This window comes from Podarcis tiliguerta (assembly GCF_965153285.1).
Source record: "Podarcis tiliguerta genome assembly, chromosome: 7".
NCBI lineage: Eukaryota > Metazoa > Chordata > Lepidosauria > Squamata > Lacertidae > Podarcis > Podarcis tiliguerta.
Genome location: NC_139540.1, coordinates 73,214,991 through 73,235,658, shown reverse-complemented (window position 1 = coordinate 73,235,658; position 20,668 = coordinate 73,214,991). Strand labels below are relative to the sequence as shown.

The following is a 20,668-nucleotide window of genomic DNA, read 5'->3' as shown; positions in this document are numbered from 1 at the left end:
ACAAATGGTAAAAGAACATAAACGGGTCCACTTTGGTTTCTGCTATTTGAATATGAAACTGGGGAAAAAAATGTATACAGAGAAGCACAGCTAGCCTGTGTGAAGTCAGAGGACTATCTACACAAATACCTGAAATCAATATATTTGAGCATATTATAGATGTGTTATAGGAATTCTAAGGTCTCAAATATAGAATAAATGTTGATAATTGCACAAGATAAACACACATACATAAGTATATAAAATACATGCCTAAAATAGTACAGGAGAGCAATCCAAAAGCCATCTTGTCTCTCCTAAAGACTCTAAATATTTCCTCTGCCTCCTTAATCCCCATTGCCTGAGAACAGGTAGGCAGACAGCGTTCAGGGGAAGCTCCTGAAGGGATATCTATGAACCTCTTTTAATTGTCATTGTTTGCCCAGATGCTCTGCATTGAGGGATGGTTGAGGGCACCCTGATTGTCTTATCAAATACTAAAGTTTTGGAACCATGTAAAACTTGCTAAATTCTCAGGAATATCACACCTTGGCCTGCCTGAGCCACAGTAACCCCACCTTGTGTTTGCGTTTCCGTTTGCGCGTCGAGGTCCCCAAGACACGCCCCAAAGAAAAACACAACTGACACTTAATTTTTGTTTAAGGTTTTTGGCATAATTTTGGCCACAACTTTATTCAAATTACAGCAATGTGAGTGGTTGCTTAGGCATTGGTAGCACTAACTGACCCCGCACGGGGACAGCTCTGACATTCGCACCCCCCGCAAAGTCGGAAAGGGTAGGTCACCTGGGGAGAGAGACAGGACTGGGAACCATGCCTCACCTCTCCCCAGAATGCTCCCAGGGGCTTGCGTGGCCCTAGCCCCTTGCCAGGGGGTTTCAGACAAAAGCATGGGGAGCCTCTGGGTTCCTTTAATGGAAAACCCTTGCAGCAGCAGCAGCATTTTGGAGGGGCAGGCACAGCCAAATCCATACCCCTCCACCAACCAATTTCAAGACCAATGCCTAACCGCAACCTTACAAGTTGTGAAAATTTGCTACGCAGTAGGGAAAAACCAAATGGCACACACTAATCAGCCAAATGGAACACGGGTGGCGCTGTGGGTAAAACCTCAGCGCCTAGGACTTGCCAATCGTCAGGTCGGCGGTTCAAATCCCTGCGGCGGGGTGCACTCCCGTTGCTCGGTCCCAGCGCCTGCCAACCTAGCAGTTCGAAAGCACCCCCGGGTGCAAGTAGATAAATAGGGACCGCTTACTAGCGGGAAGGTAAACGGCGTTTCCGTGTGCTGCACTGGCTCACCAGATGCAGCTTGTTAATTTCATGGCTGCTGTCACCATCTGCAGTGATCATGGAGCCCAAGAAAGTAAAATCTCTCACTGCCTGCATTTCTTCCCCTTCTATTTGCCAGGAGGTGATGGGACCAGTGGCCATGATCTTCGTTTTTTGGATGTTGAGTTTCAGACCATATTTTGCTGTCTCCTCTTTCATCCTCGATAAAAGGTTCTTTAATTCCTCCTCACTTTCTGCCATCAAGGTTGTGTCATCTGCATATCTGAGGTTGTTGATATTTTTTCCAGCAATCTTAATTCCGGCTAGGGCTTCATCCAGCCCAGCCTTTCGCAAGATGAATTTTGCATATAAGTTAAATAAGCAGGGAGACAATATACAGCCTTGTCGTACTCCTTTCCTAATTTTGAACCAATCAGTTGTTCCCTATCCAAATAGATACAATAACCACCATTAAAAGCAATGGATTGTTTTCCCTTGACTTCATACTCAGGGTGATGTGGAGTGTATTTAAAAGGAATGAATGAATGCATGCAGTTTTATGAAGACTTCTCTATCACAATGGCCAATATATAGCAGAATTAGGTAGAAGAAATGTGAAGCAATAAAGTCAAGGAAGTGATGCTGGCAGGTAATGGAGGTAGTCAGTGAAGCTACCTGCCTTCCTTTTCTGCTCAAGAGCAGGAATGGTGTGTGTGTGTGTGTTCTGGTTTGCTCCTGCTGCATGACCAAGCCACTTCTGGGGTGGATCTACACGCTGGGGGGAAAACGCTATAAATAAGTCAGAAATCAAATCTTTATAACAAAAGGGAAAAACTCCCGCTGTGTAAAATTGCAAAGAAAATCTTTTGCTCTCCAGTGCCACCTGCTGTTGGATGTTTAGAACACATTCAAAGTGCTCCCCCCCTTTTCTTTTTTTACTAATGTAGCTGAGTCCCTGGATGCCTTGGCTGCAGTGGCGGAGGATGGGGGGTGCAGTAGGTGCGGACCGCCCTGGGTGTCACCACTGAAGGGGGGTGACAAAATGCCGTGTGGCACTCACCACGGGGCCTGCAGTGTGCCCGAGCCATGCGTCTCTCCTGGGAGAGACGTGGTGGCTTGGGGATGTGTAGGTTCCACGCTGCCCAAACCTCTGCCTGCTGCCTCCCCACAGTTGTAGGGCGGCTGAGTGGGAGGAGGCAGGCAGACTCCGAAGGCCCCGCAGTGAGCCCTGCCCCTATGGGTGGATCGCCCCACCCCTAAGGGCGGATCGTCCCGCCCCCTGGGCATGCCACCCCAGGCACCCGAGCGGCTTCCTCCGCCGCTGCTTGGCTGAGCCACTTTCATTTCTCTCTCTCTTTCCTCTTAGCGTTTGCAGACATTTAGTAGACTTTAGATTCCTTTGAACATTTAATGCCTCCCCTCCTCAGATCAACTGTTAACAGAGCAGCTTGAAATGGCTGCGCCTAACTCTTCAGGGCTTGGTGGGTTAAAAAACTAGCAGCTTGCACTGTGCCTGGAAAGGCAGTACAGATGTTGGAGCACTGGTTTAATGTGTAAACAAGCTCTGTCTATATAAGTCCTCTGGGAAATGCAAGTTAAACTGCAAGATATTGAGCGATCATTATGGTATATTAGAGAGGTTACTCTGGGTTAGGTATGCTGCGGAGAGTTAGAGAGCAGACAAGACAACTTTAACTTTATGCAATGACTTCCTGATCACTGCATGTCTGCTTGAATAAACATCACTTTCCTTTCCCCCAGAGACTTCTGTTTTCTGGAGGAAAAGAATTCCAGAGTAATGGGCTATCAGGATACCTTTCTGTGCCTTCTTTGTAGAAAAATAGGGATGTGATTCTGTGGTATCAGCTAGCAAGAAATAAATATCTAGGCTTTTGCATTAAAACTAGTAGCTAAGCTGGACCATAAAGAAGGCTGATCGCCGAAGAATTGATGCTTTTGAAATTATGCTGCTAGAGGAGACTCTTGAGAGTCCCATGGACTGCAAGAAGATCAAACGCATCCATTCTTAAGGAAATCAGCCCTGAGTGCTCACTGGAAGGACAGATCGTAAAGCTGAGGCTCCAATACTTTGGCCACCTCATGAGAAGAGAAGACTCCCTGGAAAAGACCCTGATGTTGGGAAACATGGAGGGCACAAGAAGGGGACGACAGAGGACGAGATGGTTGGATAGTGTTCTCGAAGCTACCAGAATGAGTTTGACCAAACTGCGGGAGGCAGTGGAAGACAGAAGTGCCTGGCGTGCTCTGGTCCATGGGGTCACGAAGAGTCGGACACGACTAAACGACTAAACAACAACAAAATAAATAAATAAATCCTTAGAAGATCCAAGTTGTGGATGAACAGAGCTCTTATCTAGTCTAGCATCTTGCTTTCCAATGGTCAACCAAATAGCTCTGAGAAACCCACAAGCAAGACGTGAAGCCAATAACCCTCTTCACTGTTCTCCCTCAACATCTGGTATTCAGAATATCGTATTCCTCTGCTCCTGGAAGAACCATTATAAGCTTCTCTGTGTTAAAAACTTTTTAATTTTATCATCAGATATATGTTTCCTTTGGGTTCTTGGTGCTTTTATCAAGGCTTGTTTACTTTTCCGACACTCTGCATCGAACCATGTTTTTGTATAAGGTTCTATCATTTGGTGTCCAGTTTTTACCTGGAAAAGTCTTACGTTTTCTATCAGGATATGATACTGGTTGGGGATATGGCCCATCTTGCCTACAATTTCCCCTCTTAATTTCATTGTAATCTGATTCCCTAAGATTTGTTGTACTTCATCTGCCACTGTTGGTGTCCTTTTTTATGCACTTATTCCCAATACGTACTCCGTGCATTGGGTGGGTGGTAATGAAATTTTAGTTACACTTTAGGTTGGCCTATTATGACTAGTAGCCATTGTTAGACTTTCCCTCCATGGTAAAGGTAAAAGGTAAAGGACCCCTGGATGGTTAAGTCCAGTCAAAGGCAACTATGGGGTTGCAGCACTCATCTTGCTTTCAGGCTGAGGGAGCCGGCATTTGTCCACAGACAGCTTTCCGGGTCATGTGCCCAGCATGACTAAACTGTTTCTGGCACAACAGAACACCATGACAGAAACCAGAGCTCACGGAAACGCTAATTACCTTCCCGCCACAGTGATACCTATTTATCTACCTGCACTGGCATGCTTTCGAACTGCTAGGTTGGCAGCAGCTGGGACAGAGCAATGGGAGCTCATTCCGTCGCAGGGATTAGAACCACCAACCTTCTGATCGGCAAGCCCAAGAGGCGCAGTGGTTTAGACCACAGGCTTTCCTCCAGGAAACCATCCTTAATGACTATGCACCCCTTATACCTGGTGCTGGTGTTTGGGAGACTGCCTACTCATTGGAAGGTTAGTTTCTATGACAAAGTATACCCCCAAACTGCTCTCTGGATGATTCACTTGCTTTTTTCACTGTAGCTGATTCATTTCTGAGGTATAAAATAATAACTACAACAAATACATACATACATAATTGTGTTTGCTGCATTCCCACAGTTCAAACCATGCACAAGACAGCTTACAGCATGAAAATATATGTAACTGCAACATAACTAAAGTAGTCATAAACAATAAATAAAACATAAAAAACACAACCAAACCAAACATTTTCCACCTACATCTAAAACAAAGAGACAATAAACAGCGACAGCAGCACCCCACAAACCCCCAATCCAAGAGTCTTACAAATGCTCTTACACTACAGTGGTACCTCGGGTTACAAACACCTTGGGTTACAGACTCCGCTAACCCGGAAGTAGTACCTCAGGTTAAGAACTTTACCTCAGGATGAGAACAGAAATCGCGCTGCGGCAGCGGGAGGCCCTATTAGCTAAAGTGGTACCTCAGGTTAAGAACGGTTTCAGGTTAAGAATGGACCTCCAAAACGAATTAAGTTCATAACCAGAGGTACCACTGTATTTTGTTTCTTTTCAATTTTATATTGGATATATAGGGTATGCTGGCTTTTCAGTCTTTTCGAGAATCTTGCCTCCCAGCAGAAATCTCCCTCCTTTCTTCCACCCCCACTGCTCACCCACCTCCACCTACTGAATCCTGAAATAATGCCTTCATTTTTCTCAGCTCTTCATGAAGAAGCTGAACTGGCCAACTTTCTGTCTTTCACTCAGCTATTAAAGGCATGGGAGCCCTTTCCTTTTTTTGCAATTGATCCTCCTGACACAGTGGCAGCTTTTAGTGCTCGAACATTGTTAGGCAGAATTGTTCAAAATGACCTCTTTTATGATACAAAAAGAAGTCGCTAGCAGCCAGATTACACCATTTATATATGTTGTTGAAGTGGATAAAACATTATGCATTTGCCCAATTCAATGTGCAAAAGATCTCGCTCTCTCTTTCTATGTTTCTCTCTGTTTTCCTCTCCCTCTCTCCATGTTACTCAGGAAGCAGCAGGTCCTTTGGCCTGCAACAGTGTACATTTCTACATTACACGTAGCATTTTTGTCATGAACTTTGACATCCATTTCCTTTAAGTGACTCAAAGAGCCAAAGGATCAAGACGTATAAGACAAAAACAATGACAAGATAAAATGATGGTTTACGGGTGCTGTTCAGAGCTACAAAAATGATAGATGCCACATGCTATCATAGCTTTGAGATTTAGATCATCCCAGTGGAAGGACTGGCACCTTCAGCTGACAGAACTGCTTTCCTTTCTTGAAGGAGTCTGGTGCAATTTTCTATCTTCCCTGATCCCCCTTGTTAAAGCATGCTCCGTAGACAACGGGACGCGGGTGGCGCCGTGGTCTAAACCACCAAGCCTCTTGGGCTTGCTGATAGTAAGATTGGCAGTTCAAATCCATGCGACAGGGTGAGTTCCTGTTGCTTTGTCCCAGCTCCTGCCAACCTAGCATTTCGTAAGCATGCCAGTGCAAGTAGATAAATAGGTACTGCTGCAATAGGAAGGTAAATGGTGCTTCCGTGCACTCTGGCATTCATCACAATGTCCTGTTGCACCAGAAGTGGTTTAGTCATGCTGGCCACATGACCCAGAAAAACTTTCTGCAGACAAATGCCGGCTCCCTCGGCCTGAAAGCGTGATGAGCACCGCACTCAATAGTCAGATTCGACTAGACTTAACCATCCAGGGTTTACCTTAACTGTAGACAACATAGTGTTTGTTTGTTTGTTTGTTTGTTTGTTTGTTTTGGAGGGAGCTCAAGATCTTGGTTTTGAACTGCTGTTTGGCCTTATATTTGGATTAGAAGTTTTAGATTGCAGAATACACAGGAAGTAGATGTTTGTTTGCTTTTGCCAAATCATTTCCAGGTTGGGTTTTTTGGTTTTTGGTTTTGGTTACCTTTCCACAAAACAACCAGTCAATGGTGTACAGGCAGGCCATGGGCTACGATCTGCAAAGTTTCATAAGTTGTCACTTCCCTTCTCCTTAGACTACTAAAAGATAGTTACTCTATGAATCCAATGAAGAACCTTCAGCTGGTACTTGGACCAGGAAAAGTTTAGAGTGAGACTTTCTCACTTTTCTGTGTCATTTAGCAACTTTTCACAAGCCTACCCTGATTTTTTTTGAGAAAAAGCAAAAGTGCAAAGTTATTGAATCAGAAAACCTAGAAAGAAAACAGAGGCACAATAACAGCAAACTATATGTGAATGCAACTTTGACAAGTTTTTGAAATGAAAAACACCCTCAGGGGGCTGCAGTTTTGATCAGAGAGGTACTTAATCCTTTCCCTGATAGCTGTTTTTCTGCTCAAAATCAACCTTTCCAAGCTGCATTTGCTCCTGGGATTCTAAATGTAACATTACCTTTGAAAACTTGCATCTCAAACCCCGGGTGGGGTGGGGAAGTAGACCAAAAAACCCCAGACACCTGAGACAGGATAAGACACCTCCTCCCTTGTCGAACCCTCAAATTCAGAATTGAGGGGCTGCTTTTCTTTAAACCAATCACAAAACCATTAGGACTTCATTCTGCATTATTCGTGCACAACATGTAGCTTGCCAGGATAGAAAGGAATCATTGGAAAAGAAAAAGGAAAGAAGAATTACCGTATTTTTCGCTCTATAGGATGCACTTTTCCCCCTCCCAAAATGAAGGGGAAATGTGTGTGCATCCTATGGAGCGAATGCAGGCTTTCACTGAAGCCTGGAGAGTGAGAGGGGTCAGTGCACACACACATATATTAATATTATATATATATATATATATATATATATATAATATTATATTATTATTATTATTATTATATATATATAAATTATATATTATTATATATATATATATATATATATATATATATATATATATATATATAATTTCAGTTATATTATATTGCTTAAAAGAAAACTCAGTTTAAAATGAAATAAGAATTTAATGGAAACAAAAGGTTAACTTCTATCCATAGTTTATTAAGCTTTATCAGATATGCTGAATGAAAGCCTGCTTTTCTATATAAAAGAGTAAGTCTTTTATGTAGATAGAAACATTTGGCTCAAAGTCAAGCATTAGAAGTATGATACAAGAGAAGAAGAAGAATAGGAATACCACCCCTCAAACTAAATATGGGAGGTTCCCCACCCCTTTTCCCTATAAGTCTCACGCTTTCAGAATAAAAATTTTCTTGAGCCACACTGAATGTTATTATTGATAGGAGATACACTGGAAAACAAAACGAAACAACTCCTTGTAGTGCTTGATTTATAACGTAGAACACAACTACTTTATAAAATGATAACAGGACACCCAGAAAGTATAAAACAATGCAGCTACATAGGAACATGGATCATTCCCAAAATATAATTATAAACAAGCCCCTTACATAAATGTACCTTAGCTATGTATACAAACTCAGTGAGAGTTGTAAGCATGCTTTGGCCAGGCAATATCATTTATATTTGGTCTAATTTGAGACAAACAAGCTCTCATCTCCTTTTGATAATAATTTTTATTTGTTTTCAATTACAATCCAATAATAGCCTCATTATAACAATACCAATTTATAATACAATTATTAATGCCAATAGTTCAAATACCAAATTATGTAATTTAGATATGGTGGCCCCCCACATGGTAGAATTGATGGCTTGATGATTTGCTTTATGTCTGCATTCCAAAATCTTATTAATTTCCATTACATTCCGGTCATAATAATAATCCATTATACAACAACTGCTATATTCATAACTTCTACTCATGTTGACACATTAAATGACTTGTAAAACTACAAGTGAGGAACTCAAACTATATTCTTATTCTTCCTGTGTGTGACAGTTATTCTGTCTGTGGTGTTTCTTCCTGTGCTTGTAAGATGTTATGTCTTTCTTTCCCCTGGTTGTTGCTGTTATCCAGATGTTTTTGGCCTACAACTCCCATGATCCCTAGCTAGCAGGACCAGTGGTCAGAGATGCTGGGAATTGTAGTCTCAAAACATCTGGAGGGCCAAGGTTGAGGAAGCCTGCTGTTATCCACCATACCTTGAGTGAAACAACAACCTATTGTTGTTTCAAAAATTTCGCCATCATTCCATCCCATGCTTCATTGTACAGTGGTGCCTCGCAAGACGAAAAGAATCCGTTCCGTGAGTCTCTTTGTCTAGCGGTTTTTTCGCCTTGCGAAGCAACCCCATTAGCGGATTAGCGGATTAGTGCTATTAGCGGTTTAGCGGCTATTAAAGGCTTAAGGGATTAGCGGATTAGCTGCTAAAAGGCTATTAGCAGCTTAGTGCCTTAGAAAAAGGGGGTGGGGAGCGGAAAAAAATCGCAGCAACTCACAAGACATTTTCGTCTTGCGAAGCAAGCCGATAGGAAATTCGTTTTGCGAAGCACCTCCAAAACGGAAAACCCTTTCGTCTATCGGGTTTTCCGTCTTGCGAGGCATTCGTCTTGCGGGGCACCACTGTATATATATTTGAGACCCAAAGGATTTGATGCACAGTGAGGACTTAAAAGCTATTTTTTTTTTAGGATCAAGAATGAATGGATGGATATATAGAGGGCTTAAAATATTTCCCATCTCTTAGGGTCCTAAAGAAGACCAGGGGCATTTGAAATCTGTTTCTTTTTAACAGGGGCACCAAGCTGGCTCATGTACACAACAAAATTATTCATTATTATGTTCCCTGAAGTCTTCACAGAGGGTAAAGGTAAAGGGACCCCTGACCATTAGGTCCAGTCGAGGCCGACTCTGGGGTTGCGGCGCTCATCTCGCTCTACTGGCCGAGGGAGCCGGCGTACAGCTACCGGGTCACTCAGAACTCTTTCCACACTGTCAAGGACAGTTGCCAGCACAATAGGGAGAAGAATCCACAACATGAAGCAGTGCAAAGCTGGCAGATTAGTAATAGCATCAAGAGGTGACAATCTCAAGTCTCTTGCCTCCCCTTTCTTCTTTGCATAGACAGTTTCATGTCTGTTTATCCCTCTCCTTTCAGAGTGAGGAACAATAGCTCTCTCCAATCCGCTGACCTTTGCATATTCTATGCTATCTTTTCAAGCTATGTATACACAAAATCTAATGGTTATTATGCCAATGAATGCGTTTACACTATTTATTGCAAACAAAATGAGCTGTTTACAACAGTGGAAAGGACACCCTTGAAAAGTAGGGGACTCTTCTTCATAGGTGGGTTTTTAGCAGAGCTTGGATGGCCATCTGTCAGGAATGCTTTAGTAGAGATTCGAACTCTACAATTCTGTAATCCTATGAATATATAAGAAGAATGTAATGTCAAGGGATGCTGGTGGTGATGTGGGTTAAACCACAGAGCCTAGGGCTTGCCAATCAGAAGGTCGGTGGTTCAAATCCCCGTGATGGGGTGAGCTCCCATTGCTCGGTCCCTGCTCCTGCCAACCTAGCAATTCGAAAGCACAAAGTGCAAAAACAGTCATACCTCTTGTTACATTCAGTTCAGGTTATGTCTTTTCAGGTTGCGTCCCACAGTGACCCGGAAGTACTGGAAAGGGTTACTTCTGGGTTTCGCCGCTTGCGCATGCATAAAAGCGCATGCACAAACACGCAAAATGACATCACACACATGTGCAGAAGTGGTGAATCGCAACCAGCGCATGCACAGACGCGGATTGTGTTCCTTTCAGGTTGCGAACAGGGCTCCGGAACGGATTCTGTTCACAACCAGAGGTACCACTGTAGATAAATGGGTACCGCTCTGGCGGGAAGGTAAACGGCATTTCTGTACGCTGCTCTGGTTCGCCAGAAGCGGCTTAGTCATGCTGGCCACATAACCCAGAAGCTGTACGCCAGCTCCCTCGGCCAATAAAGAAAGATGAATGTAGCAACCCCAGAGTTGTCTGCGACTGGACCTAATGGCCAGGGGTCCCTTTACCTTTTATTGTCATGGTAGCATCTACTATATATTTTGGAAAGCTGTTTACTAGGCATTTAGAATTTTTAAAAAGCTATTATAACTGAATTTTGCATGATGGTTCCTGAGACCAAGGGGAAAGTTTTTTATTGATGTCTGAATACAACTGCATGTCATTCTGAACCACGATGAGAGACTGAGCATTTCAGAACTGTGCTGACTGTCCTGATATTATTGCTGTTGTTTCTTAGAATTTCTGAGCAGCTAGTTTTAAATAATTAGGAATCGCCATAAGGGAAGTTGTACCCCTCCTTTGAGTCTTTAAAACGAATATTAAAAGGCAAGAGTCCAGAAATGGCTAAGCTAGCAAATCACCCAACCTTCTCCAGATATGACAGTCTACAGCTAGAAATATCACTACACAACCGCTTCAGGGGAGGCAAACAGAATGTCTTTCCTTGTCTGGGGTTCCCAACCAAGAATAAAAATGGAGTACCTCAACTTAGAGATCCCCCAGAAAGAAGGGGCCTCAATAGTTTATATGAAAGAGATTCAGTTGGGAGTGAAGAACCAGAACTAAGGTGGACATACAGTACAGATGAAACTCGGAAAATTAGAATATCATGGAAAAGTTCATTTATTTCAGTAATTCAACTTAAAAGGTGAAACTAATATATGAGATAGACGCATGACATGCAAAGAGAGATATGTCAAGCCTTTATTACTTTATTAATTATGATATTATGGCGTACAGCTGATGAAAACACCAAATTAACAATCTCAGAAAATTAGAATATTATGAAAGGTTCAGATGGGCAGCCCATGTTTCACATTTGACTCCTCTTCTTTCTTCTATGTCCAATCCAGTCATTTCTTCCTGCCCAACTGATTATAATAATAGCTTTCCCCTTTGAGGTTGTGCCTTACATATCCTACTGCGTTCTAAGCTGCTGTGGATGTCTGTCCCATACAAAATAAACAAAAGTGTGTGTTTGTGTGTGTGTGTGTGTGTGTGTGTATCCTGACTGATCAAACAGCAACATAAAACAAAATAGGGGGAAAAATAAAATAAAAGTAGCAGACTCAAATAAACTTTGTGATCAGTCAATATACGCCCAAAATCTAATAGCTGTGTTCCCTTCACAGAGCTGCAAGCTCCAGAGTTCCCTAGGAAGAGAAACTAACCTCTCAGCACCCTTAATAAACTCCAGTTCCCAGGATTTTAGAGGGGGAATTCATGACTGTGTAAATAGGTATGATATTGCTTTAAATGTCTGCTGCAGATGGGGCCTAAAACCACCAGAAGATTAATATCTGGGGTAGAGAGGGGAAGACAGAGGGCAAGGAAGACCTTACACAGGAATGGAGGGTTATGAAGTTAACAGAATCAAAGAATCAAAGAGCTAGAATGGAATAGAGGGTCATCTAGTTCAACATCCTGCAATGCAGGGGCTCAAGCCCATGACCCTGACCTGAAAATGAAAGCCAAGGTAGGAACTGGGGAAAGCCAGAAGGGAAGTTGAATGAAATGACACAGCAAAGAGTTGGGCTCAACCCAAGAAACAAAGAAACCTGGGAGCAAAGCAAAGAGGACTTCCAGACCAGCGTTAGTCTTGGGTGGGATTCAGCCACATCCCAGCAAATCCCAGTTGTACAGTAAAAGGTTTTTGGGAGGCCTTGAACAACAAACCCACTTCTCCCAAAAGAATGGACTTTTTACAAAATATTCCCCCTGTGGGGAAAGCTGATAGTTTTCCAGGACTTCTGCATCTTTACAATATGCAGTTGGAAAGAACAGAGAACTGGAGAAGCCTGTCCTTGTCGTCCAGTAATCTCCTACCATAGTTAGATTCGCCTTGGAACAGAAACAACGCATTGGAATGAAAATGGTAAGATGCTTATGGAGAATGCAGAGATACCTTCTGATTAAAACAGAAGACTAAATAAGACTCTGCTCACAAGGTGACCGGAGCCCTAATACAGTGGGCTCAGGGGGGAATTGGAACCTACAGTGGGACACTTTTAATAAGCAGCCAGGTGTTAACTGGCCTTGCATTACTAGGGATGATGGAGTTTTGTGACAAATCCCAATATACTATGGGGTTTGTGATGGTGCTTTGTGAGTGGCCTGAGGTGGGGTTGGTGATGGCCCTTTGTGAGAGGGCTGAGGTGGGGTTTGTGATGCTGCTTTGTGAGAGGGCTGAGGTGGTATTTGTGATGGCTCTTTGTGAGTGGGCTCAGGTGGGGTTTGTGATGGCCCTTTGTGAGTGGACTGAGGTGGGGTTTTTTGATGGCCCTTTGTGGGCTGAGGTGGGGTTTGTGACTCAAACCCTTAGGATGAGTCCCCAGTAGCATTTCATCTTTCAGCCTTGTAGATGTTAGCAGTTATGGAAGTGGACAACAGCCCTTTAAAGAACACAGCCAGCTCCTCTGCAAAGGCAGGGCTAATTGCAGGGCAGGGTTTGCCAACCTCAACCTCTTTGCTGAGACAACATCCACCCATTAACCACAATCAAGAGAAAACTGTAGCCACTAGAGGTCACAGGACCTGTCCATGGTTCTGATAGGGCTTTTTCACCCCACACTCGTGACCAGTAATAAAACCAGAAGCTCTTTTCTTCAGGATCGCCTAAGCAAGAACAATCACACAGTTTTACACCCCAGAATGGTTTTAAATTTTAAAATTGGCAGGCGTCCACTTTGCATCTCACCCGCCCTCTGCTAAGAGAAGATTGGAGGGGTGTTTTAAAAAGAAAGAAAGGGGGGGTAGCACTTGTGTCAACACAGTCTGCCCCAAGTAAGAAACCTTTTTCTTGCAGATGCCTTGAAAGCACAACTTAGGTGCTCCTTTATTACTTCAGAGAATTCTACAAGGCAGAAATGCAGAGTCCTGTTCTTTGATCTCTGTTAAAGCTGAATTGTTTCTTGTGTGGTATTTGTGGAAACATCATTGTAAGAGGTCTGAGTTATTCTTCCCCAGAATGTGTAGTTTCATTCATTCTCATCGGGGGCAAACCGTCAGCTTCTCTCAGTTGTTCATGTTTGGGTGCCACCACATTTGCGGCACAGTCATGCTCTTCGACGGCCCTGACCCCTTCTTTCACGCTCTCCATGGCCAGCTTGCCAGGTATTGGTGGATCTGGCATGGGTTTGAAAAAGGAGATATTTGGCAGGTTCAGGGCAAGGGGAGCCGAAATGGGAGGGTCCAGGGCTGGCATTGCCTCGGCAAGGTCTCCCTCGCACTCCTCCTGGAATCATATCAAATATACCACATAGTCAGGATGAACAGTCCAGTGAAACAATAACTTTCCAAGAACCACCCTTTCCCTTCTTATTCCAGGTGCTGCCACTGGATGTGCCTTGATTGGTATTGATTGAGGGCCCTCTCGGTGGCAGTTCCCCACCTGTCAAATGCACTCCCTGCTGCAATGGGAACATGGTCACCCAGTGAGTTTTAGAACTCAGTGTGGATTTGAACTCTGGTCTCCCCTGGCCTAACACTCAACTGCATCACACTCACTCACTTGTGACCCCGCAAAAGGAGGGCATTTTTGCCCAATATTACTTTTAACTCTGGGGTAAATAGCAACCCTGGGGAGGCAGCTGTCAACGTTTCCCTTTTTTTGAGGGAAATTCCCTTATTCCGAATAGGATTCTTCGCAAGAAAAGGGAAAAGTTGACAGCTATGGGCAGATCAGAACTGGGGGGTGGGCAAGGGGTTGAAACCCCTCTAAGTAACATCATGTGTGAACATCCCCTCTTAATTGCGGCTCTTTAGTTAAAGAGCAACTGTGGAAGGGCACATCATGTGCTGACAGTGCAGCCCTGTGTGTGCCTCTTTTTTCAGTCTTCTTGGGTTCAAGGGGGCTTACTCTCAGGTAATTTGGCATAGTAGAGAATGGGGAGGGAGCACCAGGCTGCACAGGACAATTACCTGAATACCCTGGGCAATAGCGGCCGCTTCATTGGCTTCCTTTTCATCTGCACCCACTAGCTGCTCCTTGGCATCAGAAATTGCAACCTAAGGAGGACAACCAAGGGAGGGGGCATCATCTACATATTAATTCCTTACTGTCCCATTCTTCAGTTCACCACATTTCATAATCATATTCAAATTCAGGGGAAAAATCAGGACAAAAATGCACCAACATTTTAGTGGGCAACTATGTACCAGAATCTGCCAGTGATTTTGCTTTCTAACTAATCAGGAACTGTAGTTTGTTAAGGGTGCTGGGAATTGTAGCTCTGAAAGATACAGTGCCCAGGATTCTTTGGAGGAAGTCATGGGCCTTGGTGTGTCTACAGCTATTGTCTTTCAACAGCCTTGTTCATAATACTGAGCTTGCAACGGTTACAGAAGATAATGAAAACAGATACAAATTTCCATAAAATCTACCTGTTTCAACATAACCAGAGACATGGGCTCCTTGGCGACGTGGTCAGACTCCTCCAAGTAGTATTCCACTTGAAATCCATTGAGTAAAAACTTGAAATTGCTTGAGTACTCAATAACGTTCTCTCTCAGTCTCCTGTACTCTACACTCTGCTGTTTGAAAGTTGCCATTAGCAGCACTGGCTCTGACAGGGCACCCAACTCTTCTTCGCCATTATTTTCAAGCAAGTCTAGGGTTCCAAACTGGATGGCGTTCTCCAAAGTCCTTACGTAAGTGGAGTCAGACGCCTTGATAATGGAAAGATTATAGCTTGCTGCTTCCATGCCCCTATCCTCCTTTCCTCCCAAGCTCATCTTTTCAGCCCTTTCCAGCTTATGAGAGCATTCCTCAATACGGATTTCAAGCTCTTTCTTTCGGTTTTCAAGTGATTCAAGTTCATTGTTCAGGTCCCGGAGGCGGTCAATTACTTTCCTTAGTTCGTCTCTGTCCGTATTGAGTTTCTGCATCAGTAGAGTGTGCAACCCTTCCTCTTTCCTGAGTTCTTGATGTTTTGGGGCCACCACCATTGCCACCCAGTCGTACGCTTCGATGGATCCAACTCCTTTGCACATTCCTTTGCAGGCAGATGATACAGCTGGCTCTATGAAAGATGGCTGAAAGTCCACCTGGCTGAAAGTCCACAACTTCTCTCTACTTCTCTTCATTATAGCTGGGAGGAAATTCTCTTTGTCAGAAGTCTTCAAGGAGTCGAGGAATCTCACATGCCTTACAACCATTTTGGAACTACCTGAAATTTCAAATAAATACATATATATTAAAATGTTTTCAAAATATAAACATCTCATTTTAAAAATCTGGAAGTTTTTCAACCTTGCTGTTCTTTCCCCTGTAGGAGTTTTTGGAGCTTCCAGGTGATTCTTAAGCCAAAGGAAATGGATAAGGTCATAAAACGACACTTGCATCTATGGTTCATTTTATTGCATTGAATGCAAGGGGGAGGGGCTGATGCCCATTGGACTTTTAGGGCAGAATACGGGAGAGTCAACAGTGGTAGGGAATTAGAGCCAATGACAGGCAGAATGAGCTAATTCTGGCTTTGTCCTCACCCTCCTTCCTGCTGAGTTCCATAACAGCAACACTGGGTCTAAGGAGGAACAGGAGCAGATGGGGGCTGGCTAAGCAGAGGCTTAGCTTTTTAGGGCAGTTCCCCACTTGCCCTAATGGACTAAAGTCTACTGGTTGAATGTCTGAATATATAATATAAAGTGATACGATGAAAATGCTCAGTATCAACAAAGAAACACATGACAACCCCTCCCAATAGAGGATTAAAAAAATAAATTACCGCTTCCAGTTGAATTAGGTTTTCTTTCTGGCTTTTTTCCCACATTTTCCATGCCCAACTTGGCAGGTCCTGGTGGATCGTTTATGCAGTTGACAAATGAGGAATTTGTCAGCTTCAGGGTACGGAGAGCCGAAAACGGACCTTCCAGCGCGGGCATTCGCTCCACCAGGTCGCTCTCGCACTCCTCCTGTAAGGACATCAAATATATTCTCAGTAGGGATTTGATAGCCCTGGTCTCCCCCGGCCTAACGCTAACTGCATCACACTCACTCTCTTGTGACCCCACCCACAAAAGGGGCAATGCTGGAGCTTCATGCTCTGTACCGGGGGGCAGAGAGAAGGCGGGGCGGGGCGTGTGTCCTGGGGGCGGGAAGCGCTGCCTGTGGGGGAGGGGTTCCCAGCGCGGGGGCAGCTGCAATGGCACCCTGCCAGGACCATGCTGCCGGGGGTGGTGTGCTCCCCCTGCACTCCTCTTCCTCTGCCAGTGAAAGGGGGGGCATTTTTAGATATTTTTAGCAATGAATGCAAATGTTTTACCTTTAAAGGTAAAGGGTAAAGGGACCCCTGACTGTTAGGTCCAGTCGCGGATGACTCTGGGGTTGTGGCACTCAATTTGCTTTACTGGTTGAGGGAGCCGGCGTCCAGCTTCCGGGCACGTGGCCAGCATGACTAAGCCACTTCTGGCAAACCAGAGCAGCATACAGAAACGCCGTTTACCCTCCCACCAGAGCGGTACCTATTTATCTACTTGCACTTAGACATGCTTTTGAACTGCTAGGTTGGCAGGAGCAGGGACCGAGCAACGGGAGCTCACCCCGTTGCGGGGATTCAAGCTGCAGACCTTCGTATCGGCAAGCCCTACCCTAGTCACATTTTTTTTCTTACCTCAGCATGCTTGGTGCCAGAAATTGACACCAAGAGAATTATCCAGAAAATCGACATCGTAATCTATGAAAAAAGAAAAGCAGATGAATATTGTTTTTAGAACAGCTTTTAAATCCCAGAACACTTTCCCGCCCAGGCTGTTCACCTAACAACTTACCTATTTGCAGCTCATTTGCTGAAATGCCCTCTGTGCACCAGATCACCCCAATATAAACTTAACATTGGATTGTGATGTAATCTGGCACCCCTGTCTTGAATTATTATGCCAAGATGGGAAAAGTTAAAATTGTCAGTGCTAGGCAAAATATCAGCGATAAAAATGAATGTTTTGCCTAGAATGATATTTTTATTTCAAATAATACCTCTTGCGACTGATTCACTATTTAAAGAATGGCAAAAGGGGTTTGTCTAAGTGTTATGGCAATGAAAAAAACCACAAGTTAAAATGAAAGTACTGCCAGATGTAAAGCAAAGGGGAGGATTGGAACTGTCTGTCTCGGGCTGCCATAGGAATAACACAGGTTAGCCTTAGCTGTTTCATTTGAATAGGGTGATGCGGGGAACAGCAGCTTATGAACACTTCTCCAAGTATTTTGTGCTCTTGTGTCAACAGGGTCTGGCTCAAGTAAGAAACCTTTTTCTTGCAGATGTTGAAAGCACAACTTAGGTCCTTTATCCCTTCAGAAAATTCTACAATGCAGAAAGGCAGAGTCCTGTTCTTTGATCTCTGCTAAGGCTGAATTGTTTCTTGTGTGGTATTTGTGGAAACATCATTGTAAGAGGCCTGAGTTACTCTTCCCCAAAATGTCCTCTAAAATGTGTCCAGCCCATTCACTGCATGAGATATATGTTGCCCCCCTTTGAATCTCCATCTTTTGAGTTCTGACCTTAAAGGAACTAAAAGCTTGAATACTGCAAAGCATATCCATAAGGCAAGTGAGCTGGTGCAGTAAGGTATTTTGTGGCCTAATTAGCTGAGCCAATATTACTATCTGGTTATGGCAAAAGCTCAGGGGTGGAACAATTATTCAGACATGCAGTCCATGTTTCATATTTGATGCATCCTCTTTTCTTCTATATCCAATACTGTCATTTCTTCCTGTCCAACTGACTACAGTAATAGCCTTCTCCTTTGAAGTTGCGCCTTATCTATCCTACTGCTTTCTATGCTGCTGTGGCTGCCTGTCCCATACAAAATACACAAAAAGGGATGTGTGTGTGTATCCTGACAAATAAACAGCAACTTACAAAAAAGGGAAAAATTAAAATACAACTGAAGGTAGCAGACTTTTGTAATCAGTCAATATATGCCTAAAATCTAATAACTGTTTTCCCCTCACAGAGCTGCAAGCTCCAGAGTTCCCTAGGAAGAGGAACTAACCTCTCAGCACCCTTAATAAACTCCAGTTCCCAGGATTTTAGAGGGGGAATTCATGACTGTGTAAATAGGTATAATATTGCTTTAAATGTATGCTGCAGATGGGGCCTAAAACCACCAGAAGATTAATATCTGGGGTAGAGAGTGGAAGGCAGAGGGCAAGGAAGACCTTACACAGGAATGGACGAAGTCACAGAATCAAAGAATCATAGAGCTAGAATGGAAGAGAGGGTCATCTAGTTCAACATCCTGCAATGCAGGGGCTCAAAGCCATGACCCTGACCTGAAAATGAAAGCCAAGGTAGGAACTGGGGAAAGCCAGAAGCGAAGTTGAATGAAATGACAAAGCAAAGAGTTGGGCTCAACCCAAGAAAGAAAACTGGGAGCAAAGTAAAGAGGACTTCCAGACCAGCGTTAGTCTTGGGTGGGATTCAGCCACATCCCAGCAAATCCCGGTTGTGCAGTCAAGGTGATTGGGAGGCCTTCAACAACAAACCCACTCCTCCCAAAAGAACGGACTTTTTACACAATATTCCCCCTCTGGAGAAAGCTGATAGTTTTCCAGGACTTCTGCATCTTTACAATATGCAATTGGAAAGAACAGAGAGCTGGAGAAGCCTGTCCTTGTCGTCCAGTAATCTCCTACCATAGTTAGATTCACCTTGGAACAGAAACAACGCATTGGAATGAAAATGGTAAGATATTTATGGAGAATGCAGAGATACCTTCTGATTAAAACAGAAGACTAAATAAGACTCTGCTCACAAGGTGACCGGAGCCCTAATACAGTGGGCACAGGGGGAAACTGGAACCTACAGTGGGACAATTTTAATAAGCAGCCATATGTTAGCTGGCCTTGCATTACTAGGGATGATGGAGTTTTGTCACAAATCCCAATATACTATGGGGTTTGTGATGGCCCTTTGTAAGTGGGCTGAGGTGGGGTTTCTGATGGTCCTTTGTGAGTGGGCTGAGGTGGGGTTTGTGATGGCCCTTTGTGAGTGGGCTGAGGTGGGGTTTGTGATGGCCCTTTGTGAGAGGGCTCAGGTGGGGTTTGTGATGGCCCTTTGTGAGTCTGCTGAGGTGGCATTTGTGATGGTGCTTTGTGGGACGGCTGAGTTGGGGTTTGTGATGGCCCTTTGTGAGTGTGCTCAGGTGGTATTTGTGATGGTGCTTTGTGAGAGGGCTCAGGTGGGGTTGGTGACTCAAACCCTTAGGATGAGTCCCCAGTAGCATTTCATCTTTCAGCCTTGTAGATGTTAGGAGTTATGGAAGTGGACAACAGCCCTTTAAAGAACACAGCCAGCTCCTCTGGGAAGGCAGGGCTAGTTGCAGGGCAGGGTTTGCCAACCTCAACCTCTTTGCTGAGACAACATCCACCCATTAACCACAATCAAGAGAAAACTGCAACCCCTGGAGGTTACAGGACCTGTCCATGGTCCTGATAGGGCTTGCCTAAATCTGGGTGTATATTTATTTTTATTTATTTCACAAGATCTATACACCACTTGATTGCAAGAAAACCTCAAAGCAGTTTACAAAAAGAGTAAAACCATAAAATCATCTTAAAAAAGGGAAACAACTATTGAAAACATTGAAAAATAAATAAGATCAACAATGGGCAGGGAGTAAATTAAAATGTATGTCAAGATTCTACATTTATGGATGGTTTTAGCAGGCTCCAAAAAGTGTAGAGTGAAGGTACCTGCTTGGGAGTTCCATCTGAAAATATTTATTTCTTACAAATGTGGATCAAGTATTATGTGGCACTTGTAACAGTGCCAGTTCCACAGATTCATGCAGTTGCATGGGAATATATAGGATAAGGAAATCTCACAAGTAAACTAGGGACAAAGCTGTTAAAGGCTTTATATACTAACCTGCATATTTGACCTTGGCCCTGAACTTGAAACTGCTAAATTGGATCTTTGCATTAAAGCAACAAAATTGCCAAACCAAGCCACAAACGCTTCTGGTCTTGCAGGCTTTGCATTTAAGCGTGGTAGGAGATTAAAATGTTTGCGGCCACTGCTGTCATCCCCCCCCCCCACA

The 20,668-nt window shown here is 43.8% G+C and overlaps 1 protein-coding gene across 1 annotated transcript; it reads right to left on the bottom strand.

The window, feature by feature from the left end:
- Positions 1–13,434: 13,434 nt before the first annotated feature.
- LOC310681557 (dynein axonemal heavy chain 3-like) lies at positions 13,435–20,598 on the bottom strand. The gene is made up of 6 exons (XM_083449531.1): positions 20,497–20,598; positions 17,239–17,301; positions 16,354–16,540; positions 15,011–15,795; positions 14,549–14,635; positions 13,435–13,862 (listed from the first exon to the last, which is right to left on the bottom strand). Exons 1-6 carry the CDS (start codon positions 20,548–20,550, stop codon positions 13,581–13,583), a joined length of 1,458 nt encoding a protein of 485 aa, XP_083305657.1. The 5' UTR covers positions 20,551–20,598; the 3' UTR covers positions 13,435–13,580.
- Between the last annotated feature and the right edge of the window lie 70 nt (positions 20,599–20,668).